Source organism: Vigna angularis, chromosome 1, assembly GCF_016808095.1.
Source record: "Vigna angularis cultivar LongXiaoDou No.4 chromosome 1, ASM1680809v1, whole genome shotgun sequence".
Classification (NCBI taxonomy): Eukaryota; Viridiplantae; Streptophyta; class Magnoliopsida; order Fabales; family Fabaceae; genus Vigna; species Vigna angularis.
In genome coordinates this window covers 9,610,350-9,629,361 of record NC_068970.1, presented here as the reverse complement: position 1 = coordinate 9,629,361, position 19,012 = coordinate 9,610,350, and the positions used below count along the sequence as shown (strand labels likewise).

Below are 19,012 nucleotides of genomic sequence, written 5' to 3'. Positions count from 1 at the left end.
TTAAGATATATGTGATTTAAAAAATATTTTTCTAATAAATTATTCAGTTGGATATTTGGTGCTGACTCTCAACTAAGATTTCCTCGTGTAAAATTAACCAATGTGTAAAGTGTGTTAAATTATAACTCCTTGATATATTTTTCTAAACTATGAATCCATGTTATCTTGATATATTTATTTAATATAAAAATAGTAATACGACTATATAAACTTGTGCTTTTTTACATATACTGTCTTAACGTGGAGTTAAGATATAATATTATGCGTAATGTTATATCAATAAGGTGTGACACACAAGCAACTGAAAGTTGAGACTCTTTAAGTATATGACAAGTGTTTGATTCTATTTATGTGAATGGAAAAGTATTTGATACAGAACTTCTCCTTCAACCAATGTTTTATATTTTCGGAGATTAATCTTATTATTGTTGGCTGGGGTCTCGAAAAAATGAGTAATCTTATATCATTCTATACTTTTACAAATCTCAGCTTTTATAAATAAAAATGTAATTAAAAAAATTAACATGTTGTTGATGATAATGTTAAAATTTTTCATCACATTATCAATGAATTATAAATGATTGTTGTAAAAGTCAATACCCTGTGCACATAACAACGTATTTTCTGGTATATTTAAAGTAATAATAAAAATATGAGAATTTAATATTTAAGAGAGGAGAATTAGTAAGATGTAAAATGATTCTATATTATTCATAACTATATATATGTAATTGATTGTACGAGAATTAAATTATTTCTTCTGTTGGCCACGAAAATACAAGAATTTTTGTTTCATGGGTAAACTTGGAGAAAAAAACCACTTGTTTAGATATGTAAAAGGTAATAAAAATGAATAAATATCATAAAAATTATAATTTAAATAAAATTTGTATAAGAAAATCTTCTTTCAGGTGGGAATAATATATATATATATATATATATCTTCCCTTTCTGCCTGAAAAATCAAACAGTGTATGTAATGGCAGAAAAGGAAATATGTGAATCCAAGTCAAAAACTTCCATATCTGTGATGCAAAAGTTATGACATTAATTATTGAAAAAGAGAGTTGAATATTGATTAGTCCAAACCAAAGAGGAGACTGATAACAGTGGCGTAAAGGGTGAACGCATTAAATATAAAGTGAACTTTTTGAACTTTCATTGCTTGCAGTAGGTAAGTAAGATGAAACACCAACACTAGTTTTATTCCATTTTCTTCTAACTGATAGCTATAAAACTTGATAGTTCATTACAGTAATGAAACAAATACTTTTGTTAACTAATCCTTGTGTAGACTTTGTATGCGTTTAAAGTAGAGGTTTACATCATTCCCTGCCAAAGAGGTAAATGTGTGTGATGTGGATGAGTCATTTATCAAAACTGAGTTTGTTTGATATGAAATTATGGAGAATGAGAAAAAGAGAGAAGGAGAGCAGGTAAGCGAAAATAGAGTGTTGATTTGTGAGTGGAGCAGGTAAAAATAGATGTAAGAAAAACTGATTTGGTTCTAACTTTGCATAATAGGTAGAGAGGGTTAGAATAGAGTGTTGCAGAGAAGGGACTTAGGTAGGTCCCAGAAGGTAAGAAAACTGAATAAAGAGTCAGGGTTACGGTGCTGACACTGCAAATAATTGCACGCACGAATAACCCACCGACACACACACCCCCACACCTGCTCTCTCTGCCATGCTTTCTCTGCTCTTTTCTGCTCCTCCTAACAACAATACAATAATAATAACACCAATAAAATATCACTGTCTGCTTTCTTTTTTCTAACCATTAAGCATTATGCATTCTGCAACACCCCTCCCTCAGTCACCACAACTTTTTTAGGCTACTAAGTATATGTATTTGTATACATAAATAAAAACTCAAGAACCACACCACTATTATGTAATTTAATTAGAACCTTAATTAGGCTTACATAATCATCATCATCATCATCATCATAATATCATATCATAATATCATATCATAACTCAAACCAATTAATTAGCTTAGCATGCCACTGAGCATGTAGCAGATTTTACTGGGACTAAAACATCACCACTACCTACAGAAGAAGATTGAACACTGCCAGCAGCAGCAGCAGCAGCAGCTTCTAGGCGTTCCCACGTTACTCTCCTCCTCTCGGCTGCAGCATTTGCACCTGAATCTTCTTCCTCAATCCTGCGTTGGCATGCTAGTACCAGCTCCTCGTCCATCTGAGACAGCATCTTCCTTATGTTCTGAGTCAGGTTCAGCACTGCTTGGTTCCAGTGACTTTGAGCATTATGTACGAGTGCTGAGAACACCAGAGGCAGAATCACCTGTCGGTTTTGCGTTATCAGATTCAGAATGTGCTCATTGTTCCATAGCAAATGTGCTCGTTCAGCCACCTGAATTATTAAGGTATCAATAAATAAGCTCACAATCATACCAACACAACACCACACAACCATGTTGCATAACATGATTCAACTCACTCTGGTAAAAAATGACTCCATCATTTATATTATAAAACGACCATTTCATCTGTTTACAACAGAACCAGTGCAGAAAAAACTACCTGATAGTGAGAACTGTTAAGGCAGTGAGCCATTCGTCGAAAGAGAGGGATCATGATCTTTTGAAACTCGGCCATGCTAGTCATTTCCAAAATCTCTTCCAACTCACTGATGAACATGAGCTCCTTTTGGCTATTTGTTACTGGCCAGTACTTCAATAGTCCCTTTATAACCGAGCTAGCCAGTCTTTGATCCTTCTCTATGAACTGTACAACGCAATATGTTAACTGCTGGTGATAAATGCCAACAGATTTAGGTTTGTGCAGAGGAATTAAAGCCCTCCACAAAAATATCTTATGCTCTTCCTTCAATGGCAAGGCAAATCCACTGATCACACTCCCAAAAATCTCAAGCATCTCTGCGATTCCGTTATGCCGCTCCGTCTCAAAAACAAACCTGTAGATGATGTTGCTAACAGATTTCCGTATGAAAGGCCTGTGAACCATGAATTTCCCATAGATTCTATGCAGAATTGTTTTCAAGCAGTCTCTTTCTCTGGGGTCCTCAGAATCGAAAAGGTCTAGTAATCTTAAAATGAAAGCATGATCTATGTGCGCTTTTGCCACCTTCACATCAAGAGAGTTATAGTTGATGAATTGGAGGAGTAGATCATAAACAACTTGCAAGTGAGACCAGGCAGGATCAAACATAGGTTCCTCGTCTTCTGTTTCTCCACCAGCAGTACTTGTTCGAAACTTAGGTGGGAAAACCCTGAACAAATTAGTTGCACACATTTTACACAAAGCAGCGATTGCTGGTTCTGTGAACTTGACAGATCCAGAAGAAACAAAATCAACAAGCTCCAACAGCGTTTGTCGTTTGAGATCTTGCTCTGTACTGTTCTTATCAGGATCACTCATGTCATAAATTTTGCAGCAAAGGTTTAACTTACTAATGAACAGGCTTTGCTTCTGTGTGTTTGAGACATCTTTGAAGGACAGACACGGGTCAACTGCTTCCACTCCAGCACTCATGCTTGCAGGGAAAACAACCGAAGATACCCTCTTCACGACATTTAATTTGCTTGAAATGGTGCTTCCAACATTTGTACACTGAAAAACATTCCCAAAACTTGTAGAATTGCTTGAATCACTCCTTGAAGAATCTGATGAGTCGGATTTTGGTACCTTCTTTGGCAATTTGCTAAGAATTTGCTTTATCATGGTGGCAATCTATCAAGAACGCCTGCAACCAAATTATCACTCTCAATTAAAAGCTCAAAGCCCAAGAGTGTTCTTTCAAGTTGATTTGTCATGTAACCGTAAAATCAGCTAGCTTTAAAGTAATCATTCAACTACATAACAACAATGTAAAACAAGGCACGTTTACCATAAATGGAAGGTGTAATCAGGACCAGCTTGGAGATTACACCAAAATATCAAACATTAAGAACTAAAGAAAAATTACCAAATCCTCTGTAAGAAAGAATATTAGACCAAGTATGAAGACTAACTCAATATACTCCAGAAGCTTGATAATCTGAAGAATAAGGCAAAAGCATGGGATATAAGCAGAGAGAGAGAGAGAAGATCAAGAGAGAAACACTGCTGTTTGAATAAGGTAAAGTGCCAAAGGAATTGAGGATAGTCAAAACATAAGTATTTGAAAGAAGGTACTTCGGTATGTCTTCCAAGAACAGTTAGCAGCATATTCTAGCCAGATCTACCAAAAGTTTATAAATTTGTATCCATAGATATTATTGAATTTGGTGCATTAGTATGAATCTCAGTAATTTTTCAACTACAAACTACAATTAAGCACCCTAAGATGTTGTGGACTAAAAGACTAGTCATTCCCCCAAGCACCAGCTGAACATACTAGAACAAGTTCATCTCAGAAAGTTTCGGAATCAAACAAGATAAAAGAGGGGGCTGGGAGAGAAAATAAAGAAAAGAATGTAAACGACCCGTTTAAGGCAAGAAATTGACAAGCCTACAGGCGGTACAAAATTAAACAGTATGGAGAAGCAGCAACAGTGGGTGGGTAGAACCGAGATCTGGGTTTGAAAAACAGAAGAAGAAATAGAAGAATCACAACCACTTGAGGAACCATTAAGGAGCTTGTACCTGACAAGATCATTGCCAGTACTAGAAAATAAAAATTAATACTTCAGTACATAAGAATTCAGTTAAACTCCAAAGTGAGTTCAAAACAGGAACCCCACCAAAATTAGTATATTTAAGAACAGGTGTTGAGAGAGAGTATGAGTAAAAGAAGCAGAAAAGACCAACCTGGTTTCTGTGAGACTGAAGCAAACCCTCTTAGGAAAGAGAGAGAAGGGAAGCAGCTAGTCAGAGAACAAGTTTAACTTTAACGGTTTGCATAAAGATGTAACAAGGTGCAGGGATAGGTGAAATGGGAAGAGAGAGAGAATGAAGAAGAAGAAGAAGAAGAAGAAGAAGAAGAAGAAGAAGATGAAGAAGAGGTGGTAGTGAGTGATTGTTTGGAGGTGAAGAGTGAGGAGAGAAAATGGCGTTTGATCCAAAGAAGAAGAAGAATGCTAGATTTGGAGAATGGATGGAAAGGGAGCATTTTGATGCATCAAGATGGATCCCTCCATGAATGGCAGGCAGGCACTATGCTGAGAAAGAATTTCTCCCTGCTTTTTTTCCTCGATTCAAGAGAAGAAACGACGCCACATGTTGGTTTAGTTAATGTTGCTTTGTTACTCACAACACAACCGCATCGCAGGTACAACTACAACGCTCCAATCTCCACCCAACCCAACTTAAACTCCATCTTAATCTTCAGCTTACACTGCCTCCTGCACAGTGAACTCAATTATATAAATATGAATCTAAATTACCAAAGCCAAAAAAATTTGTTACAATTATATATAACAAACGGAAAACTACACGACCACGTAGATACTCATGTAAATAACAAAATATACTGAAAAAGAAAAATACATGTGTGATTATGAAATGGTTAATTCGGTTATTGGTTTAGTTTTATGATTTATTTTATTACTTGTTTTGGTTGGACAAAAAGGTTCATAGGGCATAGTCCTACACAGGGTGATTACGTAAAGTGAAAATTGGAGATTTTGGATGCCCGATTTCGAGGCTAGATTTTTGGAGTTAGAGGTTTGGGAGTGACAGAGAGACAGAGAGAGAAGGTGGATGAATGAATGAATGAATGAATGATGAGTGTGCGATGGATGAGAACAAAATAGAGAATCACGAAAAGTAAGGGACAGAATCACCGCAAACACAGACACAGAAGAAGAGATAGGTAGGGTAAAAGTTAGATATGGCAAAAATTATCATCATCCAACACCAAATACAACACATAAATTACCAATGTCCTGTTTCAACTTCTAAAACCAAAAAAAAAAAAAAACATGTTATTTTACATCATATAAATAATTGAAATTAAATGTTATGCATTATTAGGCTTTAAGTGATTATATTATATATATCATTCAATTTAAAATTTAGATAATAGAATATTTTAGGTTTACAATTAACAAGAAACCTCCTTTGTAAGGAACATATGCTAAATTGAATATTGTATTAATGTGGTTTTAAATTTTACCTCGATAATCAAAAACCGTTTGTTCAACCATTTATATCTCTCCAACAAACATAGCATACAACCCATTAAAATAAAGAACACCAGAGATTGATGACTGTGGTTGCACATATAACTATTAGACAACTGTATTATATTTTCTTTATTTTTTAAATTTACTTGTATGTACACATTATTATTCCTAATGACCAAAAACCAATAGAAAGGAATAAGACAAAGCATAAAGATTGTGTGATTAACTGTCATGATACCTAAGTGTTACAAAGATACTGCATATGATCTCCAAATATTTCAATAAATGGTTAATTCGTTGAAATATCAATGTTTGAGAAGTATTTACTATAAAGATATAATAATAATAATAATTTAGTTTTAATAAAAAGTATTAAAACATTAATTTTGTTGGTGTTGTTTAAATTTTTCATCTTCCACTTAAATTTTCAAGAAAGTCTTTTTATATTTATTAAAAAAGAATTTTTATATCAAAAACTAATATAAATATAGGAACTTTTTATACTAATTTTATAATTGTTATAGAAAGTTAAGTTTTTATAAAAAGTCAAGAAACTTAATATAGAAAATCCACTTAAAGAAATTTTATAATAAAAATGACTTTTAATACCACTTAAAATCACAATCGATATAAAAAATAATATTTTTTATATTAATTAAGTTTGCAATTAGTATAGAAAGTGACACTTTTTATACTCGTCAATGTATGATCTTAACTAATATAAAAAGTAATTTTTTTTTCATGACAAATTTGATTATGATTCTTATCACATACAAAATTTACATATAATTATCCTTAACAGTCGTGTTTTTATTCAATCTGATGTTGACATTAAATACAATCCAATGCTTATATTAAATATAATACAATCTTAACTAAATGATTATATACATCTAAGATTTACATGAAAAATCATAAAATACCTAACATCATCTCATAACACTCAAAAGAAACGACTTCGTTGCTCACGAACTTTCTTTAAAATTCATTACTCCATTAGAGACATGTCTACGTAATGAATAATCTGAGTCAACAATCTTTTAGTGATAAATACTTAAGATTGTTGGAAACAATAATATGTGAGTTATAAATTGTACATATTACCATATCCCATGGGTCAACAATGTTTGCGAATATGATTGTATGCGTGTCTCATGGTATAATATTCACACTCATAGCTTTCTGTTTTACATGAATACTACAAGTTAAATCCATATAATATCATAAAGTTGATAATTATATTTCAATAATTTGAACTGCAACTTCTTTTCATAAGTGATTTGTTATCCCTGTAAATTTGAATGAGTCACAATCGCTCTATAAAAGTTAATGTACATTGAAATAGTGTCTAGTATTGAACTTAGTAAAATTAAATTGTATAACACAAACACAAGAGACCTCTAAAAATTACTAGCAAAACCCTATAGATTCAAATAACATTAGATACAATTAAGTTTTACACAAATATAATTTAATTTATAAAAGAATTGCTTATTGTTATAAATAAGGTGTTATGTACATCTTTTTTCCCCTTATCAATTGCACTTCTGCACTTGTTCTCCTTTATTCCTAACATCTTGAATGGCGTTTGGTTTAATAAATCCATATATGTGGTCATTCTTTCTCTCAATGTATCTACAATGTAAATACCTTAAACATTGAACTTAAATAACAGTAGAATAACATATTGAATATATTCAGACTTCATAAAAGTGATAAAAGTTTACTTACGACAACAAAAGTTGTATTTATGATATACATAACATATCGGTAATTGAGAGAACTTAAAAAACATCTCTTTCACATATAAAAAAAGGGATGTTGGAGGTCCTATTTGTGACTATGAGAGACATTTCTAATTGTATAGGTTGGAAGGTGATAATCACTACCATTGCACCAAGTCATTTTTAGAGTTGTCTTGTGGTGGGGATTCATTCACATATTCATTTTCTTGTATTCCAATTTGCTATATATACATATTTAAAGAATTAAATAACATTGTTATACGTCAATATAAAAAAGCTGCATAATCAAAACAAAGGAAAACAATTATCTCTTTTACAATTGTTTTTGTTAATCTAATTGACCAAGGAATATAATGTTTAAAAATCTCTATAGTCTCAACTTCTTGAATGGACACATGAATTTCAATTATCTCTTTTACAATTGTTTTTGTTAATCTAATTGACCAAGGAATATAATATTTAAAAATCTCTATAGTCTCAACTTCTTGAATGGACACATGAATTTGAATAGTAGCATCTTGAATGTTTATAATCATCACCCTCATTGTATAATTCATAATGCTTTCATGTTATATAATTAACTCGAATGTATACATTTCACATATTTTATCTAAAGTAACTAAATAATATTTATAAAATAAATCACACTATCCATTTGCATGATATGTAAATTATAATTTTGAATTTTGATGTTGTGATATAAAATAGTTAACCATCACTTGTTTTATTCATTTATTTTCACTAAAAAAAGATGATTAATAATGACTCCATTTAACCCATATACTCGATCATGACATTCCTACTTTTCATGGCTAAAGCTATGTTTGAAAGCTTATTGAAGTAAGACAAATTTTTTACCCTCCAATCAACAAGACAAAGCGAAGGGCAGATCCATGTAATGTAATCATCACTACATTGCTCAGATAATTTGAACTTTATTAAGTTTAGTTTGAGTTATGCAGGGCGAAACAAAATAAAAAATATTAACTATGATAAGTACTCATGTTTTCTAATTTTCATCCTAATCTTAACTAATAACACAAATACTAATTTGCTTAAACGTCGAATAAATCCTTTTTAAATAATTTTCCGATTTAGAAAGTAGACAGGATTTGATAACTAAATAATCTTTACACAAAATAATAACTCAAGACAGAAAATTTAACACGGCGTTCTTTTTAATTAGGAAAATGATAAAGGGAATGAAGATTGATTAAAAACTTTGAAAATTAAGATGGATGATGATCAGAAGCAAACTAGAGGACAGAAAATGATTAAATGAAAAAAAGAAAATGAGAGACACTTAAATGCTAGATGTAGAGTAAATATCTTGTAATTTGCTTCAACATAAAAGAAAGAGAAAAAGGTGTTTCAAAAGTTTTATGAGAGATGGACATAAAGTATTGGATTTGAACTGTCAGAAGAAAAAACAATGGAAACATTTTTTAATATATATTTAAGAAATATTTAATTTGAACAACATATTGAATTAAAATTATTCATAAGATGGATGAGTATTTTAAAAAATAATAGATAAATTTCAACGTTCACGAAATGAAATAAACTAATCCAATTTTTTAGTTTTAGAATTTGAATCAACTCAGAATAAATACATACATTTTTAAAATATTAAATAATATATTAACATTTTCATACTATATACTCGTACAAATATGATAAAAATAATCGTGTAAAAAAATATAAATAGAATGCAAAAACAGTGTCACGGTTAGATTAATCCGAAAATTGAAGTTACCAAAAACATGACACTTCCAATATTCAGCTGCATCTTCCATCAAACGCCAAATCTGTTCCACTTTTACTATTTTGTTTTATTAGAAAATGTTACAGTATATAATATTAGATGTAGTGTATATAAAAATATTACTTTAATAAAAGTTTTGCCTATTTCGATTTCTTTAATTTGAAACAATCTACACAAAAAGTAAGTAAAAAAATATTTTTATATTGACTAAAATCTTATTTTGATTCTTTAATTTTATAAAAATCATTAAAATCTTTAATCTTTTATAAAAAAAATTAAAGAAATAAAATAAGATTTTAAATTAAAAAATATAACCCACACCAAGCCACACACAAGATTAGTCCCGTAAACAACGTCTTAGGCCAAGGTAAAGTCCCTAGACTAAGACCTCCTACTACTTTCACTATATGTCTCACCCCTTCTTACTTGAGAATATATGACCATTAAAGTGTCAAGATAATTTCAAAGATTGAGCTCTCACAATCACATTCATTAGTGATTCATATTCATTCATCAAACATAATTCTTACTAAAATAATTATCTTAAATGATAACATATTTAATCAAACATCATTCTCATATAACAAACATAATTTCAAACTTCTTAACACAATTTAAAACAAATATTAACTTTACTTACCTTACAGAATACTAAACTGCTCTAACAATTCTTACCTACTCTTACGAAGCACAAAAATATGATTAGAGTATACCGTTAGGACCATTAATCATCAAAACAAAGAGAACTAGCATGAAAGGAAAACAAAACTAACCAAAGAAAAGAGCAGAAAATCAACTTACTCTATCTGAGAAACTAATAAGTTAGACTTTAAAATTTCCCTGCGAGGATCACTCGAACAGTTTCCAATCTTCAAACAGATAAACAAGAGATGAGAACTCCTAGAAAAAGTCAGATAACTCTAGAAAAGCGATTTATAAAAAAAATATGTGTTTTAAAACAATAAAATCGTTATTAACAAAATTATTTATATTAAAATCTTTTAATATTAAAATAATCAAGGCTAATTATTTTTAAATTACTATTACTTATAAATTACCATTTCTATATCTTTACAGCATATATCTTTCTTATATTTACCACTTTAATGATTAAATATCAGAATAAAATATTTTACTTCCTTTACTTTGCACATAATTATATAAGTATTAAACTCAACATAAATTATTATTCCCCATAATTTTCTTTTTTAAGATATTTTGTAAATTAGTTGAAACTAAAAGATTAGTTAAAACTTATAAGACTAGTTAGTGATTAAAAGTTTTCAACTTATACTTAAAATTTGTATAAAGTTGGAGAAAAAAAAAGGTGAGAAACGATGTGTTCAAATTCCTATATATATTAACATCTGAAAGTTAAAAAATAGATTTGGTGGATTTAAGAGAGAGGTTATGGGTTGAACATATATAAGTAAAATATTGTGATAAATGTAAAGATATAAAATTTACTAATCCGTAAACGTCTAATTAAAGTTATTATATTAAATAATTAACATTATTTTTTCTTAATATCATAAATAATATATGATAATGAAAATTTATTTTATTTTTAATATTTTGAATATGTTCTATTTTGGATTATAGAGTGTGTCTTAGCTTGTTCTTATTATAAGTACTAAAGCTGTGTAAAGGGGAAGCTGCAATTAATGGATGAATTAGTTGAAACATAGAAAGTGGAAACAAACTTGTAATAGAAGACATCCAATTTTGTGTTATTACAATTTCAAGTTTTTCAGTGATTAGTATATCCCTTTACATGGAATGAAGTAAAGTGAAATAATATTACCTCATTTTTGTTTTCAGAAGTTAAGAATGACGCAAGAGCTAAAAGTGGGATAAATTAAAATAGTATTTTTTAGAAGAATTTGTGTCTGAATAACTATTAAGGTGTAGAATATATTTCTACTTTATCACGAAGATAACTTAAATAAATAAATAAATTACCATTTTTGTGTTATATCTAATAGCTAAATCTCTTATGTTTTTCTTTATCATAAATTTCATTGCATGATATGTCCTTTTATCTTAGTCATGCAATCAAATTATTTGTATTTTATTCACATTAGACTATCTAAATAATAACAAATTAAGGGTATATAAAGACAATTGCACAAATTTACACTTTTTTTTATTTATTTAGATGTGTTTTTTTCTTTTTATCTAAACATACATACAACTTGGTTTTGAAATGTAAAGAGTCAAAGATTTGTTATAGCATATCTTATTAACTCTCATTGCAATGTGTAACTCGTGTTCTATTTGTTTATATAAGATCTTAATTTTTGTTAATATCAAAACCATCTGTGTTTTGTATAAGTAAAATAAAATATATATAGACATCATCTGTACTTATAAACTTCAAATTTACATATCATTTTATGCTAAATTCATTAAACTTTTATATTTTATTTGTGTTATATTCCAATTTGTATCATCTGTTATAATTTTCAATCTGTGAATCTTGAATACCATCTCTCTCATGACTATATTAAAAAAATTTATTATTATCCTCACTGTTCTTATTTCCCTTAGTTATTAACAATGCTTTTTTACCTTAATTCTGTTTTACTTTAACTTTACATGTTTATAAAACTAAATATAATATCATATCATCCCTGAAATTTGCTCATCATCTAAATTAAAGTTAAATATGTTGGTTTAAAAAAATAAAATATTTATACAACGAAGTCCTTTATCTAATTACTAATTTAGAAAATAGTTCATACATAATTTAACTTTAAGTCATAACAAATATTAATAAAATATTAGTTATATATACATATATACCCATTAATATATCTTAATAAAATGAATTTGCAAAGTTAAAATATTATCCAGATATTTATTATTACATATGTAGAATCATTGCATTTGTGAGAAAGTAAAGTGACAATGAAGTTAAAATACATTTTATTCTCAGCAGTGAAACCCAAAACAAGACTACCCCTCGTAATACCACCAAATCAAATGTATTGCATTATTCATTTTGCAATTTCTTAGGACAGCTTAGTTGCAATTTAGAACATGATGCTAAGACAGGCTCTTCGATTTAAAATTCATTCCAATTTCTCACTATTATTTCCCATATTAACACTTATGTTAAATGTCTACAATGACTTCTATTTTAACATATATTACTTATAATAACACATATTATGTCTTCGAATTATTGTAGGACATTGAACAAATAAAATAAATGTTACAAACAATAGTATAGTTAAACCGAATGAAATAATATAAAAGAGATAACAGTGAATAATAAATGAGTTAACTTACCTTGTTTAGGAGAAGCAATAAGAAAAGGTAATAGATGTTTGAAAAAATGAGCTCCAGACAGTGTTGATGATTTGAGTAAACCAACTTTTGAGCCAATAAAATAAAAACTGGAATCATGGACAGAAAATAAAACATTTTGCATAGATAAAAGAAGAGAGAAATCGAAACATAGAAAAGTGAAAGTTCCAAGAGGCAGTAGTAGTGAGCCCAATTATAGGGTCCCAACAAAATGTGGACTACGCAAATACGTAGGACAGCAAATGCATAGGCCCACACACATCAACGTAAGATATTAAGTACAAATTATTTTAAAAGTCTTCGAGTAGAAGAGATGTTTTGCATTCAATAATTCCCATGTGGGAAGTTGGCATAATACAAGCTGGAGCATGCATTCTTGCATTCAGGCTATACAGAAATAATAATAATCATAATAATAATAATGGTTTCGTGTTCACAAGGAAAAAGAAAATTGCATCTTTAATTCAACCAAGAGAAAAAGAATAATAATATACATATCTAGCTATTTTTAACAAGCAATTAAATATTGAAGACAGCCTAGCAGTAGCGCATTAAGAGATGAAATGAAATATGGAGCAGAAAGAGAGAGAAGAGCAGTAGCTAATTACAATGAGAATCAGATTTACTACTGCTTTTCCCCTTACCCACCAGAGTAACACAGATTAGAAGGTATCTATATATATATATGAAGACATGTAGATCGGACAGTCTGATGCAAAACTCTCCAGGTAACCATAGCAGGGAGACTGATGCAACTCCGAACGTTAACCATTTCAAAATCTTAGGTGCTTTCTGCTGGAACCTCGTTCATGAAACCAAAGTTGTTCACAGGTTTGGGCCTCCACTCAGTCCTACCCCTCACAATCTCAGCACCATTTTCAAGTCGAAGCAGGTGTTTGCACTCAACATGTCCGCTGTCAGCCAGATTGCCAATGTTGGCACCAGATACAGCGGTCAGGGAATCCAGCACACTGTCCCTACCACACTCCCTTCTGTACTCTAAAGTCATCGAAGAAAGCTCATGACTCTCCAAGATTGGCTGTGGAGCACTCTGCAAGAATCAAATGTCCTTTCTTTGGTCAAGAAGCATAACAAAAAATAAATTTAACTTACCAGGCTATATCTCCAAGAATAAATCAACCAGCAATAACTAATACAGGAGAATATAAGTCCTTTACATAAATATCACCCCTATTGCCCAATTATATCACATTATTTTCAAGCCGCCACCACACTTTGCTCCTCCGTGGCCCACAAATTAATATCGTATCAATAATTTCCATGAACCAGGAAAGTACCCATAATCTGATACCAAATTCCCTCCCAAACACACTCACTTCACAAACAATCAATTGATTAGATAGACTAGAGTAGGGTTCACCCACAGGGCAACTGGGTGTCTGACTATCGTAACCTGCAATTGGCCTGATTCTAATCAGATGACAATTTTTATTAATAATTCTACCCTGAATTTCGCATGGTCTTTCCAAGCTTGTGCTACAATAGAATGTTCCCAACGAAGAATTGAAGAGACAAAACAGGAAACAAGAATTGAAGTTTTTTAGAATGCAAGTGTAAAAAACTACCTCCAGAATCCAGCCAATATACTTCACATTGTTGACATGCTGGTTGACATCAAGGTCACTCCATCTAGGCTGAATACGTTTTGTCAATTGATTAGAAAAGAACATATGAAATAATTAGAGAAAATAGCTAATGACAGCGATCACAAATAAACTAGTTGACATACACTTAAACCAGTACGAATATAATCTGCTGTGTTGTCATCAAGTTTAGTCAGTTTTCTGCTATCCTCTTCCAGAATTGGATCAGAATCCACAAAGTAAGATCCTATCTCCTCTCTGACTTCTTCTGGAATTTTAGACAGCCTTCTCGTCAGCTTATTCATCATGACCCAAACGCTGTAGACCACCAAAACCGTAACAAACTGTTCAGAAAATATATGATGCTAACTACAAACTCTAGGGGATGAATGCGTACACATGATACTTAATAATAAACTAAGATAAAAAGTTATGTTTGTTCAATTAGAGGTTTTCACCTGCAAAATACACTCATCGATTACCTCAAATTTCAGCTGTGACAAATTTGACTTAATCAGGAAAAAAAAAAGAAAAAAAGAGAAGATTGGTTTTCCATAACTTTTGTAAGGAGTTTGAAAGATCCAAAATTGTGCCAATCACCAGTCATGCACATTCAGATACACATCTTTAAATTAGCTGGAAGCAGAAGGAAGGGGAAAATGATTTCTACCTGGAGGCTCTAGTCAGGATTTCACCAGTTTTGCAGTCACGTAAAACCCAATCACGACGCATACCATTCTTCCCAGACCCAGAAACCCACGTGTCTACTTGAACGATGTCACCCCTGAAGCAAATTTTGACACCCAACTTCAGATGATTAGATTGAGAACAACCATAATAATACTCACTAATAGCTTATCTAACTGCAACCCAGCCGCCAAGAAGCCAAAATAACTGCGTACTTTATACATCTAGTTCTCAAAAATAAATCAACAACAATATACCACATAAGGCTTCCCACAGTACATTTGGTATAAAAGCTCGTGTTTAAATACCATGACTGTATTTATAGTGATAATTTCTTATAAAGATTAACTAAAAGAGACACAAATAGCTTTAGCATGGATACATTCAAAATCGCATATGTGAATCTGGGTGACATACCAGGTAGGATAGCGATCAACCACAACCTGCATACGAGTGACTACCCATATCAAGTTCTTTTTGCACATTTCTGGAGTAGAACCAAATCCATCACCAAGAAGGCCAGCACTCTTAACATGATTCAGTGCAGTTTCCTGTTAAACAACTAGTTGAGATAATTCTAGAATGAAAAATATTTAAAAGAAAAATTATATTATCTACATTTGAGTTTCAATTATGCACAGTGAATAAATATACAACCCTATCTTAATTATAACATATTCATATCTGAAGATTAAAAGAAATAATTGGTATGAGAGCGACCTTACCTGCAAATGGTTCATTACTGTTTCTATAGATGCTGTTCGATCAGCACCAATCTCATATGATCTGATAGAAAAGTTTTCACGGAAGACAAGACCATCCTGAACAATTCTTCCTATCCCAAAGGGATCAATAAGCATGTCAGGTCGCCTTGGTTTCCAATCAAGCATCATCCACTGCTTTTCAGCTGCTAAGAAAATTGTCGTGATGGCAGCAAGAAGCATGCTCCAATCAGGTAACTGATTGATAAAAGTCCTAGGGGGAGGTGAAGGTAAATCATCCTCAAGCTTCAAGCTTTCTACAGATGTAGCAACTGTGCTTCCATTAATTTTCGAAGGGGCTTGTGCCTTTGCCTTCAAGCCACCAGAAGTCACAAGTTTGGACTTTAGTCCTCCAAGGTTGGCTTGCCCACCAACAAGCTTGTTGCCTGCTCCGCCAGAGTCCGGGGAGGGAGAAGGAACAGGAAAAATTGATGAAGTAGCTGCAGTTGCCACCATAATGAATTTCTACTGCTGCATGCAAAAGTTTAATAAAGTTAGAAAGAAAAAGCAAAACATGCATATATATTCTCTTCCATCTCCTCCCACCGAATGGGGATGACAGATAAACAAGCAAAGAGGCAAACAATATGAATGATATGATATAAAATAACGGAGTATCAACGACAGACATATGGAAGAGGCTAACCACTTCAATAAATTTCAGTATCTCGAAATATTAGTCTGGTTTGACTGAAAAAAATACCCGAGTTCACCCAAAAATTACAGTTCAACCCATACAACAAATAATAACAGCATTTATATGACAAAAAGAGGCGAGTGGTAACAAACAATTTTGGCAAAAGCAAACTTGTTCCTAAAATTATTTATTAAAAAAAATAGCAACTCCATACAGCAGCTCCAATTTCAGAACAGATCTATAGAATTCTCTTTTTCATGCCTCAACCCTTTATATTTATCTCATTTGAACTTGAACCAGCAACTCCAGCCAGTCGCGAGTCTCATTTTGCAAAGTGACCAAACGAAAGAGAAAATAATCCATTTACTAAAAATTGAATCAAGCTTTTATCAGAAAGAATCAAAGCACATAAAGGATTATAACCACTGAAAAAAGTAATCGAAAGCACTTGCATAAGTGATCGTTAAAAATATAACTACAATGTTCACAGTTCTATTTCAACTAAAATAACACGCGTATTTTAGCACGTGAGAGATTCCAGAAGCGAAACAAGTCAATGAACCAAAGAATAACGAACAAGAACAAATTCGTCGGATAAACCGGTGCAGATCTGACTCGGAATCCTCAAAACACCGCTAACCCAAAAATGCAGAAACGATGCGGAGGCTGAAACCGCTTCCAAAATTAAAACAAAAATGGCAAAGTGCAAAAAATAAAGCGGAAAGCGGACACCAATGCAATCCAGTCCAGTGGCTGGAAATTGAGAACAAGAAATAGTACGCACGAAGCTCGCATTACTTTTTTGAAAAGACGAGTAATAATAAGGTTAAAGGAAAAAACCGAGAACCTTGTGTTGAGAGTGTAGAAACGTAGAAAAGGCGGGATTTTGTGTATTATCTGGCGGTTGGATCTCCGAAGGTTGAGAAGAATGAAAACGATAAGATGGATTGAGTGGGGCGTGGAGGTGCAGTTCGTGGACACGTAGATCAGAGAGAAAGAGGATTGAAATAGCAGATTTGCGCGTCCGCGAGTGAAGCAGAGGAAGGAAAAGAAGAGAGAGAGAGAGAGAAAGAGAGAGAGAAGGCTTCAAGAAAGAAGAAGAAGAAGGAGAAAGAAGAATAGAAGAGAAGAAGGGCTATTGCGTAATTTGGCGTTTTCCCTAAATTTGAAAAAGAAAAGAATTGGAGAAAAGAGAGAATAGTGTGTTGTTGTGTGCTGGAGAGAGAAGATAAGAGATTGTCATTGTAGCCTCTTCCTTTTATACTCTCCAGCTGGCCCTCCTTCTTCCTTTCACCATGTCTCTTTTCGATTTTACCATTCTACCCCTCCTTCTACATGTCCCATTCTTCAAGGATTTTATTCATTTAAGGTTTAATGTCTCGGTAGGTCCCTATTTTCGGCGTGAATTTCAAATAGGTTCCTTTTCTTTTTGGCGTTTCAATTGGGTTCTTTTTTGTGTAAAATTGGAGCAATTAGGGATCTGCCGTCAAATTACACAAACGGCCGTTTAAGTTTGCCTACGTGTTATTAAAAATGATTTTGAATTAATTTTTGTATTAAAAAATGGATTTGTTCTTCAAGGGCAAAAAAGGCAAACTGGGGCAAACCCTTTTCTTCTTCGATTGGAAGCGCGGAGGGGAAATCCCTTCCGAATGAAGAACTTACAAGAGGTCACGATGCTATTAGCTATCAGGACCGCCGGCGACGACGCCGGTCACCACCAGGGCTTCTCCCAGCGCCCCGCTTCACTTCGGGCAAAGCACTCCTGCACCAGCGTCCACAACCGTCGCGACCCCTCGAGATCTCGAGTCAGGCGACCGTTGCGCGACCACGCTCTGTCAAGCTAGGACAGCCACCGGCGATGACTGTAACGTCCAGGCAACTCGCAGGGACCATCGACTGCCCCCACAGATCACCACCAGGCTTTCCAGTGTGCTTTGCCCTCACTCGCACACTTTCCGGGAAAACTTCCCAGAAGGTCACCCATCCCAGAATTACTCCAAGCTAAGCACGCTTAACTATGGAGTTCTTATGAGTCAGGCTACCGAACCCTTCCACCTGAAGCTGCCAGGAGCCGCTCCTTGTCTATGCCCCCTGCACCATGCTTCTTGCACCGGCGTCCCTCCCCGCCCTCGTCTCCGTGCCCGGGTGTCACATGCCCACCAGCTTCCGTCTGGTTCGTCCTCGAACCACACCGTACTGGGAGAGGCTAGGCTCTGATACCATCTGTAACGTCCCAGCAACTCGCAGGGACCATCGACTGCCCCCACAGATCACCACCAGGCTTTCCAGTGTGCTTTGTCCTCACTCGCACACTTTCCGGGAAAACTTCCCAGAAGGTCACCCATCCCAGAATTACTCCAAGCTAAGCACGCTTAACTATGGAGTTCTTATGAGTCAGGCTACCG

At 33.0% G+C, this 19,012-nt stretch overlaps 2 protein-coding genes across 6 annotated transcripts; both read right to left on the bottom strand.

Moving 5' to 3' along the window:
• Window positions 1-1,864: 1,864 nt before the first annotated feature.
• LOC108320256 (serine/threonine protein phosphatase 2A 57 kDa regulatory subunit B' kappa isoform) lies at window positions 1,865-5,690 on the bottom strand. Of its 4 annotated transcripts, XM_017551662.2 has the most exons (5): window positions 5,517-5,685; window positions 4,778-5,310; window positions 3,674-3,731; window positions 2,549-3,598; window positions 1,865-2,378 (listed from the first exon to the last, which is right to left on the bottom strand). In XM_017551662.2, exons 3-5 carry the CDS (start codon window positions 3,707-3,709, stop codon window positions 1,998-2,000), a joined length of 1,467 nt encoding a protein of 488 aa, XP_017407151.1. In that variant the 5' UTR covers window positions 3,710-3,731; window positions 4,778-5,310; window positions 5,517-5,685; the 3' UTR covers window positions 1,865-1,997. The 4 variants fall into 4 exon arrangements, with proteins under 4 accessions (XP_017407151.1, XP_017407142.1, XP_017407132.1 ...); XM_017551653.2 differs by having other exon boundaries at window positions 2,549-3,731; window positions 5,559-5,690; XM_017551643.2 differs by having other exon boundaries at window positions 2,549-3,731.
• Window positions 5,691-13,303: 7,613 nt separating this feature from the next.
• Window positions 13,304-17,828, bottom strand: LOC108320727 (palmitoyl-acyl carrier protein thioesterase, chloroplastic). Of its 2 annotated transcripts, none has more exons than XM_017552247.2 (7): window positions 17,452-17,828; window positions 15,932-16,438; window positions 15,624-15,757; window positions 15,190-15,303; window positions 14,666-14,837; window positions 14,502-14,570; window positions 13,304-13,966 (listed from the first exon to the last, which is right to left on the bottom strand). In XM_017552247.2, the coding sequence occupies exons 2-7, from the start codon at window positions 16,421-16,423 to the stop codon at window positions 13,697-13,699; spliced, it is 1,251 nt and encodes a 416-aa protein (XP_017407736.1). In that variant the 5' UTR covers window positions 16,424-16,438; window positions 17,452-17,828; the 3' UTR covers window positions 13,304-13,696. The 2 variants fall into 2 exon arrangements, with proteins under 2 accessions (XP_017407736.1, XP_017407742.1); XM_017552253.2 differs by having other exon boundaries at window positions 15,932-16,435.
• Between the last annotated feature and the right edge of the window lie 1,184 nt (window positions 17,829-19,012).